Source organism: Colletotrichum siamense (genome assembly GCF_013390195.1).
Source record: "Colletotrichum siamense strain Cg363 chromosome Unknown KSG_Cg363_contig01, whole genome shotgun sequence".
NCBI classification, from domain to species: Eukaryota; Fungi; Ascomycota; class Sordariomycetes; order Glomerellales; family Glomerellaceae; genus Colletotrichum; species Colletotrichum siamense.
Genome location: NW_023501014.1, coordinates 7,172,226 through 7,192,591, shown reverse-complemented (window position 1 = coordinate 7,192,591; position 20,366 = coordinate 7,172,226). Strand labels below are relative to the sequence as shown.

Genomic DNA, 20,366 nt, shown 5'->3' with positions numbered 1-20,366 from the left:
GTGTCCTATATAATGCAAACAGAAAAACAGAGTTGCGCCGATTCTAGAGTCCCAAAAGGGAGCCTCTATTGGATCTTGGACATACGCTTGGCCATGCTGTGAAGGAGTTAGTCAACTGTCTCGTGGTTCGTGTTTCATGGTGGTAACTTACAAGTCGTAGAAAGCAAACTGGCTAGGCTGGCTGCCAAATTGGTAGACAAACCTCGAGGCGAGGTAGCTGCCGAAGATGGCGCGCAGGTAAGAGTCGGGGACGCGCTCGATGATAGTGTCGAGACCAATCTTCTCGATGAGGAGGTTGGGAAGGGCGTCCTGGAGAACGGAGCGACGGATCTGCTCGTTCTTCCAGAGGTCGGAGTGCTGAAGCTCCTCGTCCAGGGTGGTGATGGCGTTGGACAGGTTGTCGGACAGGATGCTGCGGGGAGTACCGGTCTCCTCGTGCTCGCGCCAGATGGCCTCGAACTCGAGACGGGCGTTCTCGCAGATCTTCTCCTGGACGGACTTGACGTAGTCCTGGTAGAATTGAGGAGCCTGGCCCTTGGCGTCGTGGCACATGTGCTTGAGGAAGTTCTCGTCGTCGAAAGCCAACGAGGCGAGAACCTCAAGGGAGGAAGAGGTGACACCACCCTTGTTGGCACTGGCGTCCTTGTACAATATGCAGCCGGCTTCCTCGAGGCGGAGCTTGGCGTCCTGAGTGATGAACAGGTTGGCACCCTCGACCAGGTAGGGGATCGTGGACTTGCCATCCCTGATGATCTTGTTAACGGAAATCAGGTCAATTGACTCGGGGCGACCACCGCAGGGAACGAAGCAGTCGGTGAGACCAGTGTCGCGCAGGTGGTAGGTGTTGCGGAAGGTAGTGCCGTTGGAGATGAACTCGCCAGTAGGCAGGTTGATGTTGCTGTCATCACAGAGAATGCGGTATCCGTCCTTGGAAAGCTTGGACATGTCAAAGTTGTTGATCATGGCACGAGCCTTGGCCAGGCGCAGAAGCTCCTCCTTATCGAGTCCGTTGGGGTCGACGAGGACACCGGATCCGTCAACAATGGAAGTGTACTTCTCATTGCTGAGGAGGATCTCGTTGCTACCCAGGTCACCGTCGGGGCCACCGGTCTGCATCTTCCTGACCGTTGAGGGGTCAAGGTTGAGCTTGCGGTAGATGCCCTTGACGTACTCACGGACGGACAGGGTGGTCATGCCGTAAGTGTCGTGGGGAATACCACCAAGCTTGGGCGACTTGCCGGTGAAGAACGACTTCCACCAGGGTGCGCCGCGAGAGCGGGCGTGGTGAGTAGCCCAGTTGACAAGCTCTGCCGTGTTCTCATCAGGACCCATGAACAGGATCTCCTCCTTGCCGTACAAATCCACGATAGGGTTCTTAATGCCGGGGGAAGAGGCAGGCAGCAGGAGATCGAGGATACTGTCAATATACTTCTCGAAAGCCTCCTCGGCGCGGTCCTGCATCTTGGGGTCGAGAAGGATGACACCCTTGGAACCACCCTCGGGAATGTCTTTGTTCTTGCGCTGCTGGGTGCTGGCAAGACCGTAGTTCTCGTCAAAGAGGTTGCGGGCGTTGATGCTGTAGGCTTCCTTGCTGCGGGACTTGACGATACGGATACCACCACGAGCGATGTCCTTAAATCGGAGGTGGAAACCACGGGACTCGGCGCCAATGACCAGGAACATGCCGTAGAGACGCTTGGGGTACTCGATCTCGGGGAGGAAAGAGGGGTCCAAGCGGAAACTCAAGGCGACCTTGGTGGGAGTGAAGTAGTTGGTCTTCAGAATGGCATTGTTGAAGACGCGGAACGCAGTCATAACCATCTCCTCGTGCTCGTTGGAGACATCGCGAGTGATGCGCTCCTTGAGCTTAGCATCGGACAGAACCTCAATGGCGGGAGTGGGGGCGATAAAGTGACGGTCGAAGTCGGGGCCGACGGCAAGGTGCACCGAGGCGAAGGAAGCATACAGAATGCGGACGAGGCCAGGGTATGACTGAATAATCTCCAGGATGTAGTCGGGAGTGAAGGTTTCCGTCCTCAGGCGGCGCTTCAACTTGGACAGGAGAGCGGTTTGGGTCGGGTTGTTCTGGTCCAGAATTTGGGACAGAGAAACGTACTCGGAACCCAGACGGTTCAGGAAGTGCTGGATAAAGACCCAGACGCAGTGTCCGTAGACAGTCTCCTGGAGGGAGAGCTCGCCAGTGGTGAAGAGCGAGTGCAGCTTGTTCTGAGGCAAGCAGTACAGGAGAGAAATCTCCTTGGTGATCTGGTGGATGGACTGGTCCAGAGGAGGGAAGTTGCCTTCGATGTTCATAGCAGGTCGAAGGTAAATACTCATAACGGTGATACCGTTCGCGAACTGCTCGACGTACTTTCTGGAGCTGGTGACACCGTAGTAGTGGTACAGGTCAGAAAGGGCAGAGAACAGGCCACGGGCCGTGCGAGAGCGGAAGGCAATAACAAGGCGCTTCTCAGCAGAGCCCTCAATGTCGAAGACCTCAATGACAGGGCCGGTTCTGTTGACGGCAAGCTCGATGATCTCCTGGTAGATCTGCTTGGTGTTGTTGGTGGCCTTCTGGAGGAAACCGTGGTCGGCAATGACCTCGAGACGGGTCTCGTTAGGGTCGGTCGTCTCGGGGCTCTGCTTGAAGAGGCACTGGTAGACGAAGTAGCAGCGAAGTGTGGCCTTGGATGCGGGTGATGCGCCCAAAACACCAGGAGAGCGGAAGGTCTCGACGCGGAACTTGGTCTTGCCAACGTGGTCCAGGTACTTGGCCTCGAGTCTCTGCTCGTATCGGGGGCCACCGATCGAAGTCTTGCCGGGCTCGCTCGTGTCGATGTAGATGGCGTGGTCTGGGGCCTCCATGTCGAGTCTGATCTCCTCGCGCTTGTCCTCGCGCGCGAACGCGGCAACCTTGGCGGCGTACAGGGAGGTGATCTGGCTGGCAATAACCTCGGGGCTCTCGATCTTGAAGTAGACATCGTCGATGCCAAGCTCGTCGTAGAACCACGTTACTTGCTCGTCGACGAGGACCTCGGGAATCCAGCCGTTAGTCTTGAGAAGTCCACGGACTAACACGCAAGTCAGCATCACTCAATAGCCATAGTTTTGAAGCTCGGGACTTACCCTGGTCCATCTGCTCGAGCTTGCCGACGAAGGTGGGCGCAACGTAACCGACTGTCGCGGAGCGCAGGACTCTGTGTCCGTTGCCGTTGGCGCGAGCAGCCATGGGAACGCTGAAATGTGTGGGTTGGGGAGAGGGGCCGCGGCTGCTCTCTGCTGAGTCGGCCTGGACCTGACCCAGCATCTTGTTGCGAGGGGGGGCGGCGGTCGCCATGATGTCGCCTATTTCCTCGGTGGGAGAGATATCCTCGTAATTAGGAAACCTGTCCATGGTAGGAAGGTCAGTATTGACGTTTAAGGCCAACATTGTGTGTGTAGGCGTAGTATCAAAGCGGCATGGGATCGGGAGGTGGTGGGAGAGGATTGGGTTTGACGGGATGACGAGAGGGAAGCTGAGCAGAAGGGGCGGCGACCCAAAGGTCTAAGTAGCCGGCCCAACAACGACCCAACGAAGCATCGCAGCAACCAGGAGAGTTACATGATGAGAGTGAGTCAGCCTCGGACTGGCTGGCAGCACAGAACAGCTCAGCTCTTGGAGCGCCCGTAGCAAAAACCGGGATCGGTAGTGGCTCGTGTGATCTAGAGCAGGCTTTCTTCTCTAGAAGGCGGCTGGGAATGGAACCGAGCTGTCTAGGTGCAGGTACAGGCGCAGGCGCAAGTGTAGGTGAAGGTGCAAGGTGCTATCTCTCAGGGAAACGCAGGAATCGAGAGAGCAACGGGAAGAGCATTGAAGCTTCACCGCTGGACGCTCGTACATGGACAAACATGATGTACTGATAAGGCAAATAAAGAAGGGCAAGGGGGTGGGGAGTGGGAATGGGCGATGCGATCAGGAAGAATCCGTGAACGTGGACGGACGTACCTTGCGTCTCGGGAGGCTAGTGCAATGCTGATCCGATTCAAATATACGGGACCAGGTGACAAGCAGGCGCAGAGCTAAGCAATGGGCTCGGATACCTGCTTTTTGCGGTATGTCTGGTTGGTTGGGGGTCGAGAGAAGAATGGGCGAGGAACAGAGACAAAAAGTCGGTTCCGGGGAGGAGTGTAAATATCGCGTAGGGGGTGGTTGTTGGGGATGGTGCACCCGACGACGACTGATGTCAAAGTCTCGGAGAGGCGATCCGGCGGGGCAGTTTGCTTGGTCCAGGCAACTTGTTGTCGCTGGATTTTTGCGATGATAAAGAACCGAGAATGTCTCGTTTCCGGGAGCCAATGCAATTGCAGCTCTTTAAAGGGGGCACCCGACGAACGCGAAGACGGGACGAAGGATGAGGTCAGGGGTGAGAGGTGTCGTAGGAAGTACCGAATCTCCAGGCGGCAGAAAAAGCTAGCTTAGAGGGGACGATATATACGTTTTCCGCGTCGACGAGGGAAAGCTACCGCGAGCAAAAGCGCGAGGGAGTTTCCTTGTAAGTCGTAGGTGACGGGTGGTCAGCAGGACCTGATTACTCCTGAGAGAGAGAGAATCGCAAATTGGCGTGAGGGCGGTTAAAGTGCGTCAATTGACGTAGGTAATGGGGATCCCGGACAACACAGCCATCCGACCGGCTAGAAGCTGATGTTGATGAATATTGTTGTTGCCGTGTTGGTGTTGGTGACTTTTGATGTGGCGACGCCGAGGGGCACGCGGTGGAGAGATAAGGACCCTTGAAGCTGGGTTCTTGGGTTGGCCAGGTCCAGTGTGCGTTCAGCTGAAAATAGCAGCAGCGGGCGGACACTCGGGACAGAGAGGTGCGGTAGGTACGGCCACAGGGCTGTGAACGCCTTGGGTGTGGACGGACGGAGGCACGGAGAGGCAAGGCAAGGCGAGGGAAGGGGAAACCGAGCTAGGCAGGCGTATGTAAGATGGATGGCGATAAGCGTTCAGGGAGGGCTGAAGACGCTGGTGAGAGGTCAGGGACCGTATGTCGGTATGTAAGGTAACGTATGTAAGAGGAAGAGATAGAGATAGATGGATAGCCCGAGGAGGGAACCTGCTGGTGAGGCTTTGAGCTGAAGAAGGAGGAGGGGGGAGATGATGAGGAAAAACAAAGTCGATCAGGAACCAGAGACTCACGATCCAACAGGGCCGGTAGTAGCCTTTATACTCGGGACCTGTTTGAAGACTGACAGAGTGACCTGAGTTACGTATCGTCTGTTTTGCAATGCTATGCCATGCTCTGCTAACCCCAGCAAGCCGGACCAGACCAGCAAAGCCAGGTGACTCTCCAAAAAATTGGAGTAGAGAAGCAGAAAAAAATTGCAATGATTCCCGTGCATTTCTGCCCCCTCAAGGGAAGCACGTTGACTGCATCCTTGCAGCTTCGTGAGCTCCCACGACTCCTTTGGGGACAGAATTCGATCACGATGATGACTTCACCTGCAGCACAAATGGCCAACTATTACCAAATAATTATGGCCTAAGCCGTTTCGAGTAGGCATCAGCCTCAATTAGCGTTTCTGATTGGCTTGGGGTGCTATGTACCTTTTGTAAGTGAGGTATTCCAGACAGACCTCGATAGGTACGGCGAGGGGCACGTAGGTGAGGTACCTCCAGCTGAGGCACCCTCACCCTCACCGTCGTCCACAGGGCCACAGGGCCACAGGGCAGGCCGCCCGCTGCGAACCGGGGCTGGACTGGCCTGCTGCTGGTACCTGAGCCTCTGCTGAAGCAAATGAGGCCTGGGAGCTGCCACATGGGGCACATCACATGCGCCAATGGAGGGGCACCAAGGAACTACCAAGGGCCCAAACCTCCACTGGGGAGCCCACGATGCCACCGGCCGGTAGGTAAGCACCGTAAGGTATGGAGTACGTACTCGGTACCTTGTTTTTCTCGGTGACGACGACCAAGTCTCCAAGTACCTCGCCTCACCTTGCTCTGTAGACATACCTGTCTACCTAGCAAGACACAGCGGTTTTCACCTCACGTCGATGTATTCTTCCAGGCACGGATATACGTATCTACCAACACTCATCTTGGCCGGCTATTCGAGGCTCTTCTCTCCACACAGTTTACTTTGATTCCTGTCGCAATTTTTTCGTCCGCTTTCTCTTTCGTTCCCTTGCGTCTGCCACTGTGTGTTTCGTTCGTCCGTCGATGAAGCGTCGGAGCAAGCATCCGACGTTTTTCTTGTGAATCCCATGCTCTTGCTCCCGTCACTGCCCTGGTACGTGTGATTCGTTCTCTGAGGGCATACGCAGCAAGTGGGAGGGAGGTGGTGGCTAGGGGGTAAGCGCCGCCCGTAAAAGAGTTGCAGGCCACTCGCCAACCCGGCCTGCCTTAGCCGGGCCGGTGGGAAAGGGAGACAGAGGTTAATCGTAGATCTTGATGTCAGAAGGCAGATCCCGCCGACACCCAGCCCCAACCCGCTTACACGCCGCCTTTCAACCCGCCTTTTTCAACACGACAACTCACTCACAGAACAATACATACACCAGGACAACTCAAGGCATGGCCAGCCTAACTCGGTTCTGCTCGTAGCACCGTTTTCCTCTCACCCCCGTTAGAGTCAACTCGTAATTGTCTCTGAAAAAGTCAACAGCAACAAAACCTGGGCAGCCCCAGCCGGCCTCTCCGCCCCGGCGTCCAGTCTTTTGACAGCCAACCCCGTGTACCAAAAAGAAAATTTAATATCTGGTTCCTGTGCGTACCCGGTTATCCGCCCGCTGGGCCCCTCTTCGTAGTCATCATCCCTTATCAGCGTCCGCCCCGAACATCTTGGGCACTGGGTAACCCGCCGTCCGGTGTTCCTTTACATCCCAATGCGCAATGAAAAAAACCTGTATTTTAGAGAATGGTACGTACATCATAAATGTACACTGTATGGAAACATCCAAAAATTGCGTCTTTTCAAAATTTCATCCAGTTTGCCAACCGTCTCGATGCAACGCAATGCACCAGGGCCATGTCGCGAACACGACAACTAAAGATGTAGGAAACAGTGACAAGACGCGGCGGTACCTCTGTACCTGCTTTCCAACATCCCAACTCAGGAACCTTGGGTTACGCAGCCTTGAAGGGCTTCAAACAGCGTCGCGTAACGGGATCCGGGTCCAGAATCCGCAAGTCTCGAGTACCTCCGCCCCGAGTCGGGTTCGGCTGGGCCCTTTTACCGCCTCTTTCGTGTTGCAGCTCAAAACGCCCGCTGGTCAGCGCCGGCCCAGTCTTGACATCCACTGTAGTCTGTTCGTGGCCCCCCAAAACGGACTACCACCCCGGCATGTAGTTGCACTTTGCAAAGAAGTTGGACCGTCTCCAGTGTAAGAGAATCGAGCAATTTAGAAGTAGAAACGTATAGATAGCAGAAAAGAAAAAAAAGATGTATTCGCAAAAGTACACTTGAATCACACAAGTTAAAGTACACATCAAAATGTAGGTACATACCTTTCGACCCGTTACGACTCGAGTCGCGGGTTGGACATGCCAACTCCCCTGTCAAACCAAACCAGCCCAACGACCTCTACAACAAGTCCACAACCAGCGAAGCAAGCCATGTTCGTCCCTAATGTTGTTTCCATTAGTGTACGCCTGGGTCCGGAATCCCCAGTTTCCCCAAAAACAACGGAGAGGCGAAGACCAGACCACCTCACAGCAATCAAATCCGAGACCCCTTTTGCGCCCACCTTACCCCAGGTTGTGGGCATCGGACTAACCCCCCAACAAGCTAGGGCGCTTGGGTGCGCAGCAGACGGGACGGGGGAAGAGAGTAAGAGTAAGAGCAACAACAACACATACAAACACGGTCAAGATCCAGAAAAGACGAAAGGATCACGAGATGGCATATGTTGGGGATGGCCCTGCCCGCTCTGCCACGCCGAATGGCCCGGGAGCGCGGCGGCTGACCCCACAAACCCCGCCTAACCATGGCGGCGTTGGTCTCTCCAAGAGGCGTACACTTGTTGATGAAGCGTATGCGTAGGATGCCAGTTTCCATTACCCCCAGATTACTTGATCGTGCAGCATTCGAGGGGCCACGGGACAGACCGACTTGGCCCCATTGGGGGACGACGACTCTGGGATGACAAGCCCCTACCTAGGTAAGGCAGGCATTGATACCAAGTTGACCCAGGCTTCTCTTTCTTGAAGTCCCGAAATCCCCTTTTTCCCTTCCCCAGTTTCTTGGCCCCGTGGTACTAGTAACTAGGTACCGCGAAGGCGCGATGAATGGGAGATATTTGCACCGGCACCAATGGAAGTCTGGCCCAGCCGGCCGGGGCCCCGACCATCGAGGTCCCCGCGAACCCGCATCGCCATTACCAAATGGAAAAGCCATTGTAAAACACTGCCGGTGTCTGACCCCTCGTCACGCGCTCTGGCAAGGCCTTTTGTTTCGTCCAAAAAAGAATGCAAAATTTACTGTCCACGAACACGCTCGGGGTTGTGTCGCCGCCGCCGCCGCCGCCGTCACCTGCTGGCTTGCGTACTAATCGCCGGTGGGGGATGTTGTTATGGGAGTTTGGATGTCGTCTTCGGCGAGTTGGGGTGTGTTCGCATTCCATTGCACACAGTCAATACAACACACAAAACAATGGGGTACGCGGCGTTGGTGGCTTGCTCCCCCCCTACCATTGACAACTCTCGTTGTTTCTGTCCCGCATAATCCACAAGTTACTTGAAATGGAAGAGACAACGTCGGCTTGATCTCCCGTTTGGAAAGCTCAAGGCCAACCACGAATGGGTGTCTAGTCTAAGGTAGGTGCAATATGCAAGCACCTGTTTCTGCCAGGCTCTTCACCGTACCTGATTGACAAACACGGGATCTACATACATCCCCTACCGAGCACAAGCCTGGGCTCGCTCCAGGTTCTAGAATACTTCACCTTGAGCTGAGCAGAGCTGTGGACAGCTCCCGTGATGTAACTTCGTACATTGCTTCCCCCGTTGCTGCCGTCGCCGCCGCCACTGGCTGGGTGCTGCTAATTTTACCCCAACCGCCGTTCCGAAAGCAGACAACGGGCTGGCGCTGGCTGATGACCCCCCTGCACCGCCACAAGGGGGGGCCGGGAAAAACTCAGATCGTCACTTGTGCATTCTGCTCTCCCCCAGGTTTTTTCTCTGGTCGGTTTCTTGTCGTTCCCCTTGATGCTGGAGCATATTTTGATGGAAACGAGGTCACGATGCCTCAAAGTAATTTCCTGCCGTCAGGGTTGTTGGGCCATGGCATCATTCCAGCTCCAGGTCACGACGGAGAGACACTGGGCATGGGAGTTCCGGTCCCCGGGGTTCCACGCACACCGTCTTTGTCCAGAGTGACTCAAAGCATCCCTACGGGAAACAGAAAGAAAAATAAAAACTCACGATACTTTGGGCCATGGTCACAACACACGTGTCCTCTCCCAGTCGCCCCCTGCGGTGAGTTCGGTTGAGGAGTTGCAATGCCGTTGCAGGAATTGCGGCATCGTAGTCCGCATTACTGCCGGCCGCCGGATTACGTATCCATGCAGCAATCGCTCCCAACCATTACCTTCCATCTTCCATTGCCTTCTCGTTTTCAAGACGGGAAAGTGAGGCCTCCTTCTTCTTCCCTTCTGCATCCCAACGGGCGCTCTGCCGCATCAGTTCCGATGAGGAATGGTCTTCTGTGATCCGTCACTTACCTTTGCTCACCTTTGTGGGAGCAACAAGTTTCCTGGGAGAAAAGAAACCACGCACTCGCCCGGCAGTTGCAACTTGATAACAGGCCAAAATGGCTCGTCCAAATCGAGTAACCCAATAGGCCATTTACGCCGTTCACGCCTGTTGTCCAAATGTCCCCCGAGGAGGCCTCTGCAAACTCAATCGACATGCCGTTTGACGGATGAGCCCAGCTGCTCGACTCGCTTTACTTCGCACATCATCTTGGACCTGTCCGATCCATTGCATCCAAACGTTGTCAACCCCGGAAAATATCAAGTAATCAACACCCAGGCAGAGCCTCCATGTCCCACGGCTAGTTCCCCACTTGAGACTGTCCCAACGTCAAGTCCCAAAAGTCCGCTGCTGCCTCCAAACGTGGTCCCCAACAACTGAGGTGGTCCCGAAATTGTTACACACTCTGCTTTCTTTAGCACATCTCGGGACCAAAATTGATGATGCAAGACCCAAACCGCCGAGCCAGCTCCCTCCGACGGACCACACGTTTGGTCATCCCATTGTGACAGTGAGCGTGCGAAGAAACGCCTTGGCTGGTGGGCAGCATCTCACACCCAACCCCCCGGGAGGTGCATGAGACTAGAAAGAAACCCCCCAAAGTGCGCAGATCATCCGGGCTCGGGAAAGCCTTCCAAGTTGCGGCCCACCACCCATCACCCGTCACCTCGCCGAGGTTGCAGAAACACGGGACGCAAAAAAAGACGTGATCCTGTCTCCCCGAGACCTGCGACAGGCGAAAAACACAACAACAGAGACTTGCATTGTTTGGGGAAACACAAGGCATGGACTGCCTTATCTCATGGTTCAAGTTAATTGATGACACGGTGTGAGAAGTTCCCTCACTCTCCGGCGCGGCCCAATCTCGAAACGGCACGTTACGGGCTGGTAGCTAGCTTTGCTTCAGGATCTGCAGGTCAGCCCGGCCGATGCGAGCGCGATACCGTGCCCGTCCCCGGAAGGGCAGCTCGGTCGGGAGTGGGTGAGGATGTGGGCGTCCAGTCTTCCCCAGAATCTCCTTGCCGGCAGGCCGTGATCGCCCGAACATTCGACGGGAGCGGGCTCCTCTTCGTCCGGCCATCCCATCCATCCCGTCCCACCCCGTCACCTTACCTTTTCCCCTCCCTCACACCAATCCTCCTCCTGCAGGTCACATCCCCATTCCCCCTCCTCTTCAAATGGCCTTCCACCATAATCTAAGTACCTTCACCTAGAGGCATCCCCGCCATCAGCACTACCAAGCAACGCCCTCGTACCTGACGTTTATTACCCCTCCACACTCCTCCACTCGCTTCCCCGTGCCCCAGACTCGCGGACCGTCCAGCCAAGAGACGAGTCAAGCAACCCCGCATGTGGCCAGTTTATGGGGTAATGAGGGGGTAATACTGGGGTTTTGAAGGGGTAATGAAAACGCCCATATTTCGTAATTCGAGACTTTTAGCTCAAGCACGTTATTTGGAGATGAAGAAAAAAAGTTTTTTCTTGCTGTCACGATGCCGATTGAGAAATATACAAAAATAATAATCAGGGCTGCGTTTTGAAAATTGTTTCCAAAGCCCAGGTACTTGAGGTACAAAGCCCCAAAGTACCGAGTGACAAAGCTCGACGTACCTGTAACTAAAACAACAACAGGTACAAAGACAAAAACAATCCGACCTGGATCGTGGATGTTGGGGGAGACTTCGCCGACCCAAACCCACTCTGCAAGATTTTTTTGGAGAAAAAGAGGGCCTGGAAGATTCACAGGACTTCCATCTCCAACTCTCCCCAAACCCGTCATGTTGACTCCCGGTGGAACAGCTGATGGGTCTTGGCCGCTTACTGGTCAGCGTCAGCATCAGCATCATCATCAGCACCAGCATTTCCCTCCTCATGCCCTCTCAGATTTGACGCCTGATAGCCAGGCAAAGCGCGCCGCCCGCTTGGCGCAGCCCGTTGTTGTGACCGTCGCGGACAATGCCCTCCTGCTTCACGCCTATCGCGGCTGTAGGTCGGCGTTCTCGCCCTGCGGTCCTTCTCCTGCGGGAGCAATCAAGCAGAAGTCTTTGCTGAGGGAAGGGTGAAGTCACCCATCATCTGCAGGTCGTGTCGCGAAGCTCTGATGCTGGCACGCGTGGTCTGTGTCGTTCGAAGTCGCTCTCAACCAGAACCGTCAACGTTTGCAAAGACGCAGAGGAACGCATAAGATTTGTCTGAGAGCGTCTTTCCGAATGAACTAGCAGTTCCCCGAGCCATGGACGTCACTCTTACCCCGCCGGTATTTCCTTTGTACAATCATGATGGTGATATGGATCAGCGCGACATTGACGAGACAATGGATGGCGCGAGATCGAGAAGTTTCTCCTCCCAAGAGCATCGCTTTTGACGAGGTGCGAAGTTGGCAAGGACTGACAACAATGGAGAAGTCAACTCTCGAACCGCGAAGCCGCGTTTTGAGCAACCGAACCGGACTTCTCTCATATTATCGAGCAGTACTGAATGTGGCTGCTGCAGAGCCTTGGCTACCCCCACGTGGATGACAGACGAAGACCGGAGATATCCAACATCAAGTCCCATGCTGGGATACGGCAGTTCGGCTGAAGAATCTCTTGCGACCTAGTGGTCGGTTTTCGAGGCAGGCACCTGAATTGAAAGAAGAACACATCAAGTTGGCGGCATGTTCGACTTGTTGAGGATTGAAGATCATGAGGGCATGAGGTTTATCATGTCGGGGTATCAACCAGAATTCCCTATCAAAGTGAAGACGTATTCATCGCTTCCGTCTAATTACATAGCAAATGGTAAGTCGCACGTTCAATAAGCAATCCGCAGCCTACTCATGCCGTACAGCAACATCCTCGGGCATTCTTGAGGACACTTCAGCGACTTCCCTTACGCTTGAAGAACCAGATAAGAGAGATCCAAGAACACCAATGGGCCATGCATGCTCTCAAAAACCAGAGCATCGTGTGGTTGTGCCAAGACCAGCTGAACGTGCCAAGCTCGATAGTGAGTTGTGGCGTTGGCCAACCCTCAGCTCAAGCCACGCAGGCCTCGAACCTCAAAGACCTCTTTCTTATCGACGAGTCAAACGTCTTGGATATCAACGTGCTCAAAACCCCTCTTTATCCTGTGCTGATCTGATTTATTTTGGTTCTTGTTGATTGTTTCTCTCTGGAGTTTACTCTTGCCCCGTTAGAACTCTTGTTATTGCACCTTCAGGAGTGAATGGGTCTAGATTCACTCGTATCTGTGAGCTTTTACACATCCTCAGAATGGAATACTTCAAAAAGGCCAAAAGCCAAGTCAAGGGTGCAGTCAAGGAGGCCCAGGTCCTATCACAACAGCTTCAGAGCCAGCATCAGTATTCCCAGCCACAATATCAGCAACAGCAGCCGCAGCAAAATAGCTATTCGACGACAACAGCACAATACCCCAACTATCAACAGCAACCGCCATCTTCGTACTTCAACGGTCATTATGGCAACTCCGGAAATGGTGTGAACCAGACTGAATCACCACAGTATCATCACGGCGGGTCGCAACATTCATACCATCATGGACAGCCTACGACCGGGGCGCAGGCAGCGATGTCTCCTAGCTATTATCCGCAGCAAATGGCAGCTCCGCAAACAAATGTCACTTACCAAGCGCCGCCACCACCACCACCACCAACGGCTCGACCGCAGCCGCAACTAGATCACGGATATCATGGGCATCAGGGATATCATGTGGCTCGTCCTGCTCCTCCGCCTCCTCCGCTGCAGTACAACGGCCATGCAGTAAGCCAACAGCCTGGGCATGGCCAGACACAGAATCCTCCGGGTCGGTCATTCGATATGACGGCAATGTCTCAGGCCTTAGGTCCAGGTCCAAGTCAGAGCCGCGATGCTACACAAGCACAACCCCAAAATCAGCAGCGCCAAGCTCATCATCAGCAAGCCCTGCCATCGCCGGCAGTCTGTTCGCCCAACGCAGCCGCTCTTGTACCATGTCCCAAGTACGAGATGGCGTCTTTGGAAGTTGTGTCGTTCTACGTGCTGAAGGACGAGGTTCTGAACGCACATCAGATATCCCCAGGGAAGAAACAGACGGATCCTGACGCCTTTGCTATCTGCAGCGCTTGCTTTGCTAGCGCAGTTGCATCAACAGAAAATGCGCAGCTCTCTGCATGTTTTCGTCAACGAGAGAAAGCAATACCAAAAAACCCCGAGACACCGAGGCAGTCCTTTGAGCAGCTCGAGTGTCGATACGCCACCGTGCCGCGCCTGCGAGCGTTCATGTCTCAGTTTGGCGGACAGCAGAAACCACCACACCAAAGCTCGGCGATGATAGACTCTCTGGTACATCTCGCCAAGTCCATTTGCGAACTCGGACCCTGTGCCGGGGCAGGGCCGGTCACCGAGGAGACGCCATATTACACTTCCAGGGCGCTCGACCAGCTCGCCGTATGCAGCACCTGCTTCGAGCAATTCTTCCGCGGCACTCCCTTCGAGCGGGAGCTGTACCGCTCCGCGCCCATGTCTGGATGGGGATGCGACGTCCGCGGGATTCGCGGCCACGTCTTCAAGATGCTCGCGCGAGAGCTGGACGCGGGCCCGCAGCGCATGTCGTTCGGCCGCTTCGCAGAAGCCACGCGATCCCGGCTTGCCATCGGCTGTGCAGGAGAGAACAACCCCATCTGGCCCGCGGAGTCCTCTGCGCCGCACTACAGTTACGAGCCGCATGACCCGAGTAAGGCGGGTGTGTTCTGCGAGGCGTGCTACTGGGACTTTGTCCATGGCACGGCTGTGGACCGGTTCTTTAACAACCGCGTCCGGCTCGACGAGGAATTTCGGGGCACCATTTCTTGTGACCTTGGGGGTGTGGCTTCGCGGTTCGCCATGCAGTGTGCCGTCAAGTGCGGCGACGACGAGGTCTGGCGCCGTTGCATCTCGAGAAGGGGAACGCTGCCGCCTTGTGTTGGGCTCAGAGGTGTCGACGAGGAGGATTTGCAAGGCAAGGATGGAGACGACGACTCCTTATGGTATTGCTTGGCAGAGTATCCCTCGATCGAGGTCTGCCCTTTCTGTTACAACTCGACGGTAGAGCTGCTCGGAGCCAGCCACCTCTTCAAACCAATCACCCGTCCTCATTCCCCCGGCATGATACGGTTCTGCTTTCTCTCGAACCCATCAGATCACGACGCCGACACATCAGACAGCGCCAATTTCGAGAACACGCTGGTCTGGCGCGGGCTCATTCTGCGGCGATGGCTGCACCAAGGCTTCGACTCGTACAGAGTCGACGACTTTGCGGGTTTCCGGAGCGCGGCGGGACTCGTAGCTTCGTGGCCGCCCCCGTGCGGCGGCTCCGAGCGGGCATTCAAGTCGGGCAGCGGCCGCAAGTGGTTCGGCAACGCCTTCTATCTCATTGGCGACGACGAGCAACATATTAGCCTCAACATGTGCGAGGAGTGCCATGATGACGTGGTCAAGGGCACAGCGCTCGAGTACGACCTGTCCCACGACAAGACAGCGCGGGCGTATGAGATCTTCCCGGACGGCCTGACGTGCAACCTCGGCACGTCCCGACGTCTGCGGAACGAGCTTGCCGCGTCGCTGAAGAAGGGCACCTTTGTCGACTTTGCGCAGTACTTCTACAGGCGCAAGGATGTCTCCGAGCGCAAGAGGGCGATTGACAAGCTCTGCCAGGAGCAGACCGTCCGGCAGCAGCAGATGCTTGATGCGGTCAACCTCCAGGGCCAGGCCGCCGCGCTTAATCTCATGCAGCAGCTCAACGCCAACACGAACGCCGTTATCATGGGCGTCGGTGGGTCCGTGTCGGCTGCCGCGGCGACGGACTACGGGCAGCGCTTCGGCAACGCGACTGTCGGGTATGGACATTTGACTCACGGCTCAGCGGCGGCTGCGCAGGCACACCACGATGCTCAAAGTATGGCAGCAAAACAGCGGCAGGGTGTGAGCGCTGCGGACTTTAAGCCTTGCGGTGATACCTGGGCTGATACGCAGCAGTTGTTGGCCTTGGCCAAGGCCGTCGAGGAGGAGTGGAAGGCTGTTAACTAAATAGAACGTTACTAATGAATGATTCTCAAGTGGTTTTTGAAACGAGTTGAACAAGAGCCCTTCAAACGGCATGATGAGCTATTCATGATAAATGGTCGCCGAATACTTAACTTTCTGTCGATTGTGTTGAGGAAGTTTCATGGCCCACTCAGTATGGAATTTCATAATCATTTCCATTGATAATACCATTTTCAACTTAATGTTACGATGTTTTTGAAAAAGATCTAGTCACTAAGTTCTACCTCAACATCAACTCGCGTGAGACGAGTTCATTACTATGTATGGGTTATTTACGAAACTGCTTTGTAAAGGACGAAGCTTTTTGAAGTTGAGTACATTGTGATATTGGAATTTGTTAGTATCTCGCAATCCAGAGTAATTTTTCCTGGTAATTACAAACCTTCACTGTCCAAAAATGCTTTGATCGAGCAAGCTTGCTGTCTCATCTCATGAGGTACCTCACTGCTTCACAGTGTAAGGTAGGTTGCGTTGCTGAGAGCCCCGCAGCAACCGCAGCGCAACCTCTCATTGGACTGTGCGGCGCCCCGGCGCGGGAATATTCATTCTTTTCGGGGCTTCTGGCGCATCATGACTTCACTCCTCAAATCCCACTCAACACCAGAAGTAAGGATTGAAATTACGTACCTGAGCTGGAGATCAGGCCTCGTCTTATGACTGTTCGTGATCGTCATACAAACTTAGACACATCCATTCTGCCTCATCCAACTTTTTCGTCAACTCAACTCGCATTTTGCGGCTTCATCCCCCTGCTGCTGAATCCAAGCACCCCGCCTTCTCACACTTACTCAACATCAAGCCAGGAAGCTGTCAGTCAGTCGCCAGTACAACTTAGTGTCACTCCGAAAATGGACAACTCCAGCAGAGCATACGCAGAGTCTCTGGACCAGAAAGATGCCCTGCGGCACACGCGGGACGAGTTTGTCATCCCGACCAAGCAAGAGGTCACCAGCAAGACCCTGGCAAAGAAAGGTCTCTCCCAACCCAAATCAGACGACACCCTCCACCCTTACTCTCCCAGCTTTATACATCACCAACAATGAGGCTAACATCCTGTCTCCTGTAGATGAGGGCTCCGAGCAGAAGCAGCAGAAATGCACCTACCTCTGTGGCAACTCTCTCGGTTTGCAACCCAAGCGCACGTCTGAGAGGATACAGCAGTACCTCGCAACATGGGCGACACAGGGCGTCCAGGGCCACTTCAAGCCGCTGGACGACTCGCCCCTTCCGACATGGCTCGATGTCGACGCCAAGGCATCTAAGATGATGGCTCCCATCGTTGGCGCTGACGCTTCTGAGGTCGCCGTAATGCAAACGCTTACGGCCAACCTTCACCTGCTGATGTCGGCCTTCTACAAGCCTCAAAAGGACGGCCGGCACAAGATCATCTTGGAAAGCAAGGCTTTTCCCAGCGATCACGTAAGATCTCCTCCCATTGAGCAAGTTCTATTCCTAACAAACAGAGACAGTTCGTCGTTGAGACGCAGATCAGACACCACGGCCTCTCCCCGGAAACCTCCATGGTCTGCATCGAGCCTAAGGACGCCGCAAAGGACAGCACGCTCAGCACCGAGCACATCCTCTCCGTGATCGCGGAGCACGCCTCCGAGACCGCCCTGCTCCTCCTGCCGGGGATCCAGTACTACACCGGCCAGCTCCTCGACATTCCGACCATCACGGCCTTCGCGCGCAAGCACTCCGTCTTCGTCATCTGGGACCTCGCCCACGCCGTCGGCAACGCGCCCCTGCGGCTGCACGACTGGGACGTCGACGCCGCGGCGTGGTGCACGTACAAGTACCTCAACGGCGGGCCGGGCTGCATCGGCGGCGCCTTCGTCCACGAGCGCCACTCCCGCGTGACGACGGCCGTCTCGGACCCGGACGCCGCGTCGGGGTACACGAACCGCTTTGCCGGGTGGTGGGGCAACGACAAGTCGTCGCGCTTCGTCATGGCGACCAAGTTCCATCCGGCGCCCGGCGCGGCGGGGTTCCAGCTGAGCAACCCCAGCGTGCTGGACATCACCAGCCTCTGCGCGTCGCTCGAGGTGTTTGAGCTGGCCGGCGGAGTGGGACCGCTGAGGGAGAAGTCGCTGCGGCTGACGGCGTACCTGGAGGGCTTGCTCGATGGGCTGACGGAGGATGTAAAGGCGTTGTTCAGGATCATCACACCGCGGGAGCCCGAGGCGAGGGGTGCGCAGCTGAGTCTGATGCTTGCGGATGGACTGCTGGACGGGGTGATGGAGTACTTCGAGGAAGAGGGGGTCATCATTGACGAGAGGAAGCCGAATGTCGTGCGGGTTGCGCCGGCGCCTTTGTATAATAACTTTGTGGACTGCTTCGACTTTGTCGAGCAGTTTGCAAAGGCTCTGGGTAAGGCGAGCAAGAGTTCGTAGAATGGGAAAGTGAATCAAAGAGTAATGTAAACGATTGCGTTGCAGTTTCAACTCCGTTTTGACTTTGTCTAGCTGGCGGTGATTTCTTTTTCCCAGTGAATGGCAAAATTGACATTATCAGGAGGGTAATAACTGCAGCGAGGAGCGTATCATGAGCTTGAGTAAGTACAAGGTCGACATCTGATCGATGGTCTTGAATATCACATTCGGTTCTCGAGATAGCCTAGCTCATCTGGAGCGATCCAAAGTCCGGAGCTGGAATCTTAATCATCACTCTCTGTCTATAGCGGGATCTTCGATAAAGCAGACATCACGTCGAGTATGTTGTTCAGACCGGAGAAGGTTGGTTCAAGCATCAAGATGGATACATACCAGCAGCAGAAAGAGGAACTGAAATCAAGTCGCTTTGCACTCGATACCACGTGCACCAAGACTACCAAAAGCTCAGCTAAACATGATTACGTTTATCGTTGTCGTTATCTTCGTCGTCGTCGTCACCGTCGTTGTCGTCGTTATTGCTCTCTTCTTGTTATTATCTTTCTTATTCTCATCATTATTATCATCTTCACACTTTTTAATACCAATATCCCATCATTACTATCCGCCCAAATAGCACAAGTCTATGCGAAAATTGATGATAAAACCGAGTGTAGAGGCCAAATCCAGGACTCTGTCTTAATTGAAACTCAACACAGATCCAAATTCTGGTCTTGTGAGAGCCAAATGCTTCTCCATCTGCACCGCGCCAAGATAGGTCCTCCCGAGGACCCTTGATCTGAAGATCGCTCTTGGCCCGCGGCATCGGCATCCGAACATTGCAGGATGTATGCAGGTCGGACTGATGTTCGGCAACATCACTCACGTCGTCGCAAGACGTGTGTCACAGAAATGCGGAAATGAAGCCTGCGGCGCTGGAGATGCTGCAGAGTCGTTCGAGCGACGTCTTCTATGACAACAGGATGCAGAAGAACAATGAGCTGAGATGTCTGGGGTGATGGATGGGGATGTATCTCTCGACACGATGGTTTCCGTCACTGTCTGATATGCGCAGGAGTTTACGGAACAACTTATGTCTGGGGCAAGTTCGTCGTCACAATATGTCGTCAGTCTATAGTTGAGACCTGGGAATATGACGATAACTTGGGACGGGGGTTCGTCCAGACTATCCGGATGGCTTCATGGTGATGCAAATCTTCAGGCTCGGCTTTGCCATTTCCTTGTGTGGACGTCATCGTCAAGTCGGCCTTAGTGGCTTGTTTTCAGTTCTACATCCTAGAAATCGTTGAAAGGTTCAAGTGAGAATTTCCGATAGGGCTCGATTCTCTTCGGTTATACAAATTGCTTCTCGTTCATCAGTCTGGGGAGTTACGCTTCTGCTTTGGACCATAGGTTCTTCAAGACCGGACTTTGACATGGTTCTCAAGCCTCAAAGAACCGCCTGTAGCGCTGTTTAGTATTCCATCCAGCATCATGACAGGTCCATGACCAGCTCGTCATAGAGTTAAACACGTTTGCTCTTCGACAATAAATCGCATGTTACGGGACCGACAATTTCGAAGTAGGGTCTTTTCTCCCTGCTACAATACAGGCAACTCGCCGCAAGGCTGCAAGGAGCTGTCTCGGCACCGAGAGACAGGTCCCAGGGAGAAACATGACACCATTCCTGCGCCCTGAGAGGCAGAACCAGAACCCTACCCCCAAACGTGCTGACTGACCACCCCCGGTAAGACAACACATGCATAAATGAGTCGAGTCTTATCGCGAACTTGGCACTCCCGCAAGGGCGTCAAAAAAACACCCTCAACAGCCCTTTCGGATGATCTGTCTCGAGCATCCGAAGATGGAAAAGCTGTCTTGAGCCTCTCTCAGATCGTGATGACCCTCAAAGCTGGACACAGCTCGGTTGCGCGGGCGGATTATCTGCATTATCGATGAATCATGGCGGCCTCGATCATCGCATCTACAAAGACCGAGTATCAGATGGCCGATTGCCTCTTGCCCTCCAATGTTTTTACCTCGCTGCACGGGGGCCGTGGGGGTTTGGAAGTTTGGGGAGAAGGGGAACGAGCGTGAGAGAGTTGCGATTCCCGGGTCCTCGGTCCCGAGAGAGCTGGGTTTCAGATGATGAGGCTCTTGGGGAAGGGTTGAGGCCCGCTGCCGCGGTAGGGCAATTGACTT

At 54.7% G+C, this 20,366-nt stretch overlaps 4 protein-coding genes across 4 annotated transcripts; 2 read left to right on the top strand and 2 right to left on the bottom strand.

Annotated features, from left to right (window-relative positions):
• Nucleotides 1-65: 65 nt before the first annotated feature.
• On the bottom strand, nt 66-3,394 carry gdh-1 (NAD-specific glutamate dehydrogenase; the record flags this gene model as incomplete). The annotated part of the gene is made up of 3 exons (XM_036633669.1): nt 66-96; nt 152-3,071; nt 3,127-3,394. The coding sequence occupies 3 exons, from the start codon at nt 3,392-3,394 to the stop codon at nt 66-68; spliced, it is 3,219 nt and encodes a 1,072-aa protein (XP_036502305.1).
• An 8,157-nt stretch (nt 3,395-11,551) lies between these two features.
• Nucleotides 11,552-12,089, bottom strand: CGCS363_v001819 (uncharacterized protein; the record flags this gene model as incomplete). Its single annotated transcript, XM_036633668.1, has 4 exons — nt 11,552-11,626; nt 11,647-11,717; nt 11,884-11,925; nt 11,984-12,089. 4 exons carry the CDS (start codon nt 12,087-12,089, stop codon nt 11,552-11,554), a joined length of 294 nt encoding a protein of 97 aa, XP_036501423.1.
• A 1,462-nt stretch (nt 12,090-13,551) lies between these two features.
• Nucleotides 13,552-15,777, top strand: CGCS363_v001818 (uncharacterized protein; the record flags this gene model as incomplete). The annotated part of the gene is made up of 1 exon (XM_036633667.1): nt 13,552-15,777. The coding sequence occupies one exon, from the start codon at nt 13,552-13,554 to the stop codon at nt 15,775-15,777; it is 2,226 nt and encodes a 741-aa protein (XP_036501422.1).
• Nucleotides 15,778-16,643: 866 nt separating this feature from the next.
• kyn-2 (Kynureninase 2) lies at nt 16,644-18,188 on the top strand (the record flags this gene model as incomplete). The annotated part of the gene is made up of 3 exons (XM_036633666.1): nt 16,644-16,767; nt 16,862-17,214; nt 17,265-18,188. The coding sequence occupies 3 exons, from the start codon at nt 16,644-16,646 to the stop codon at nt 18,186-18,188; spliced, it is 1,401 nt and encodes a 466-aa protein (XP_036501415.1).
• Nucleotides 18,189-20,366: the final 2,178 nt, after the last annotated feature.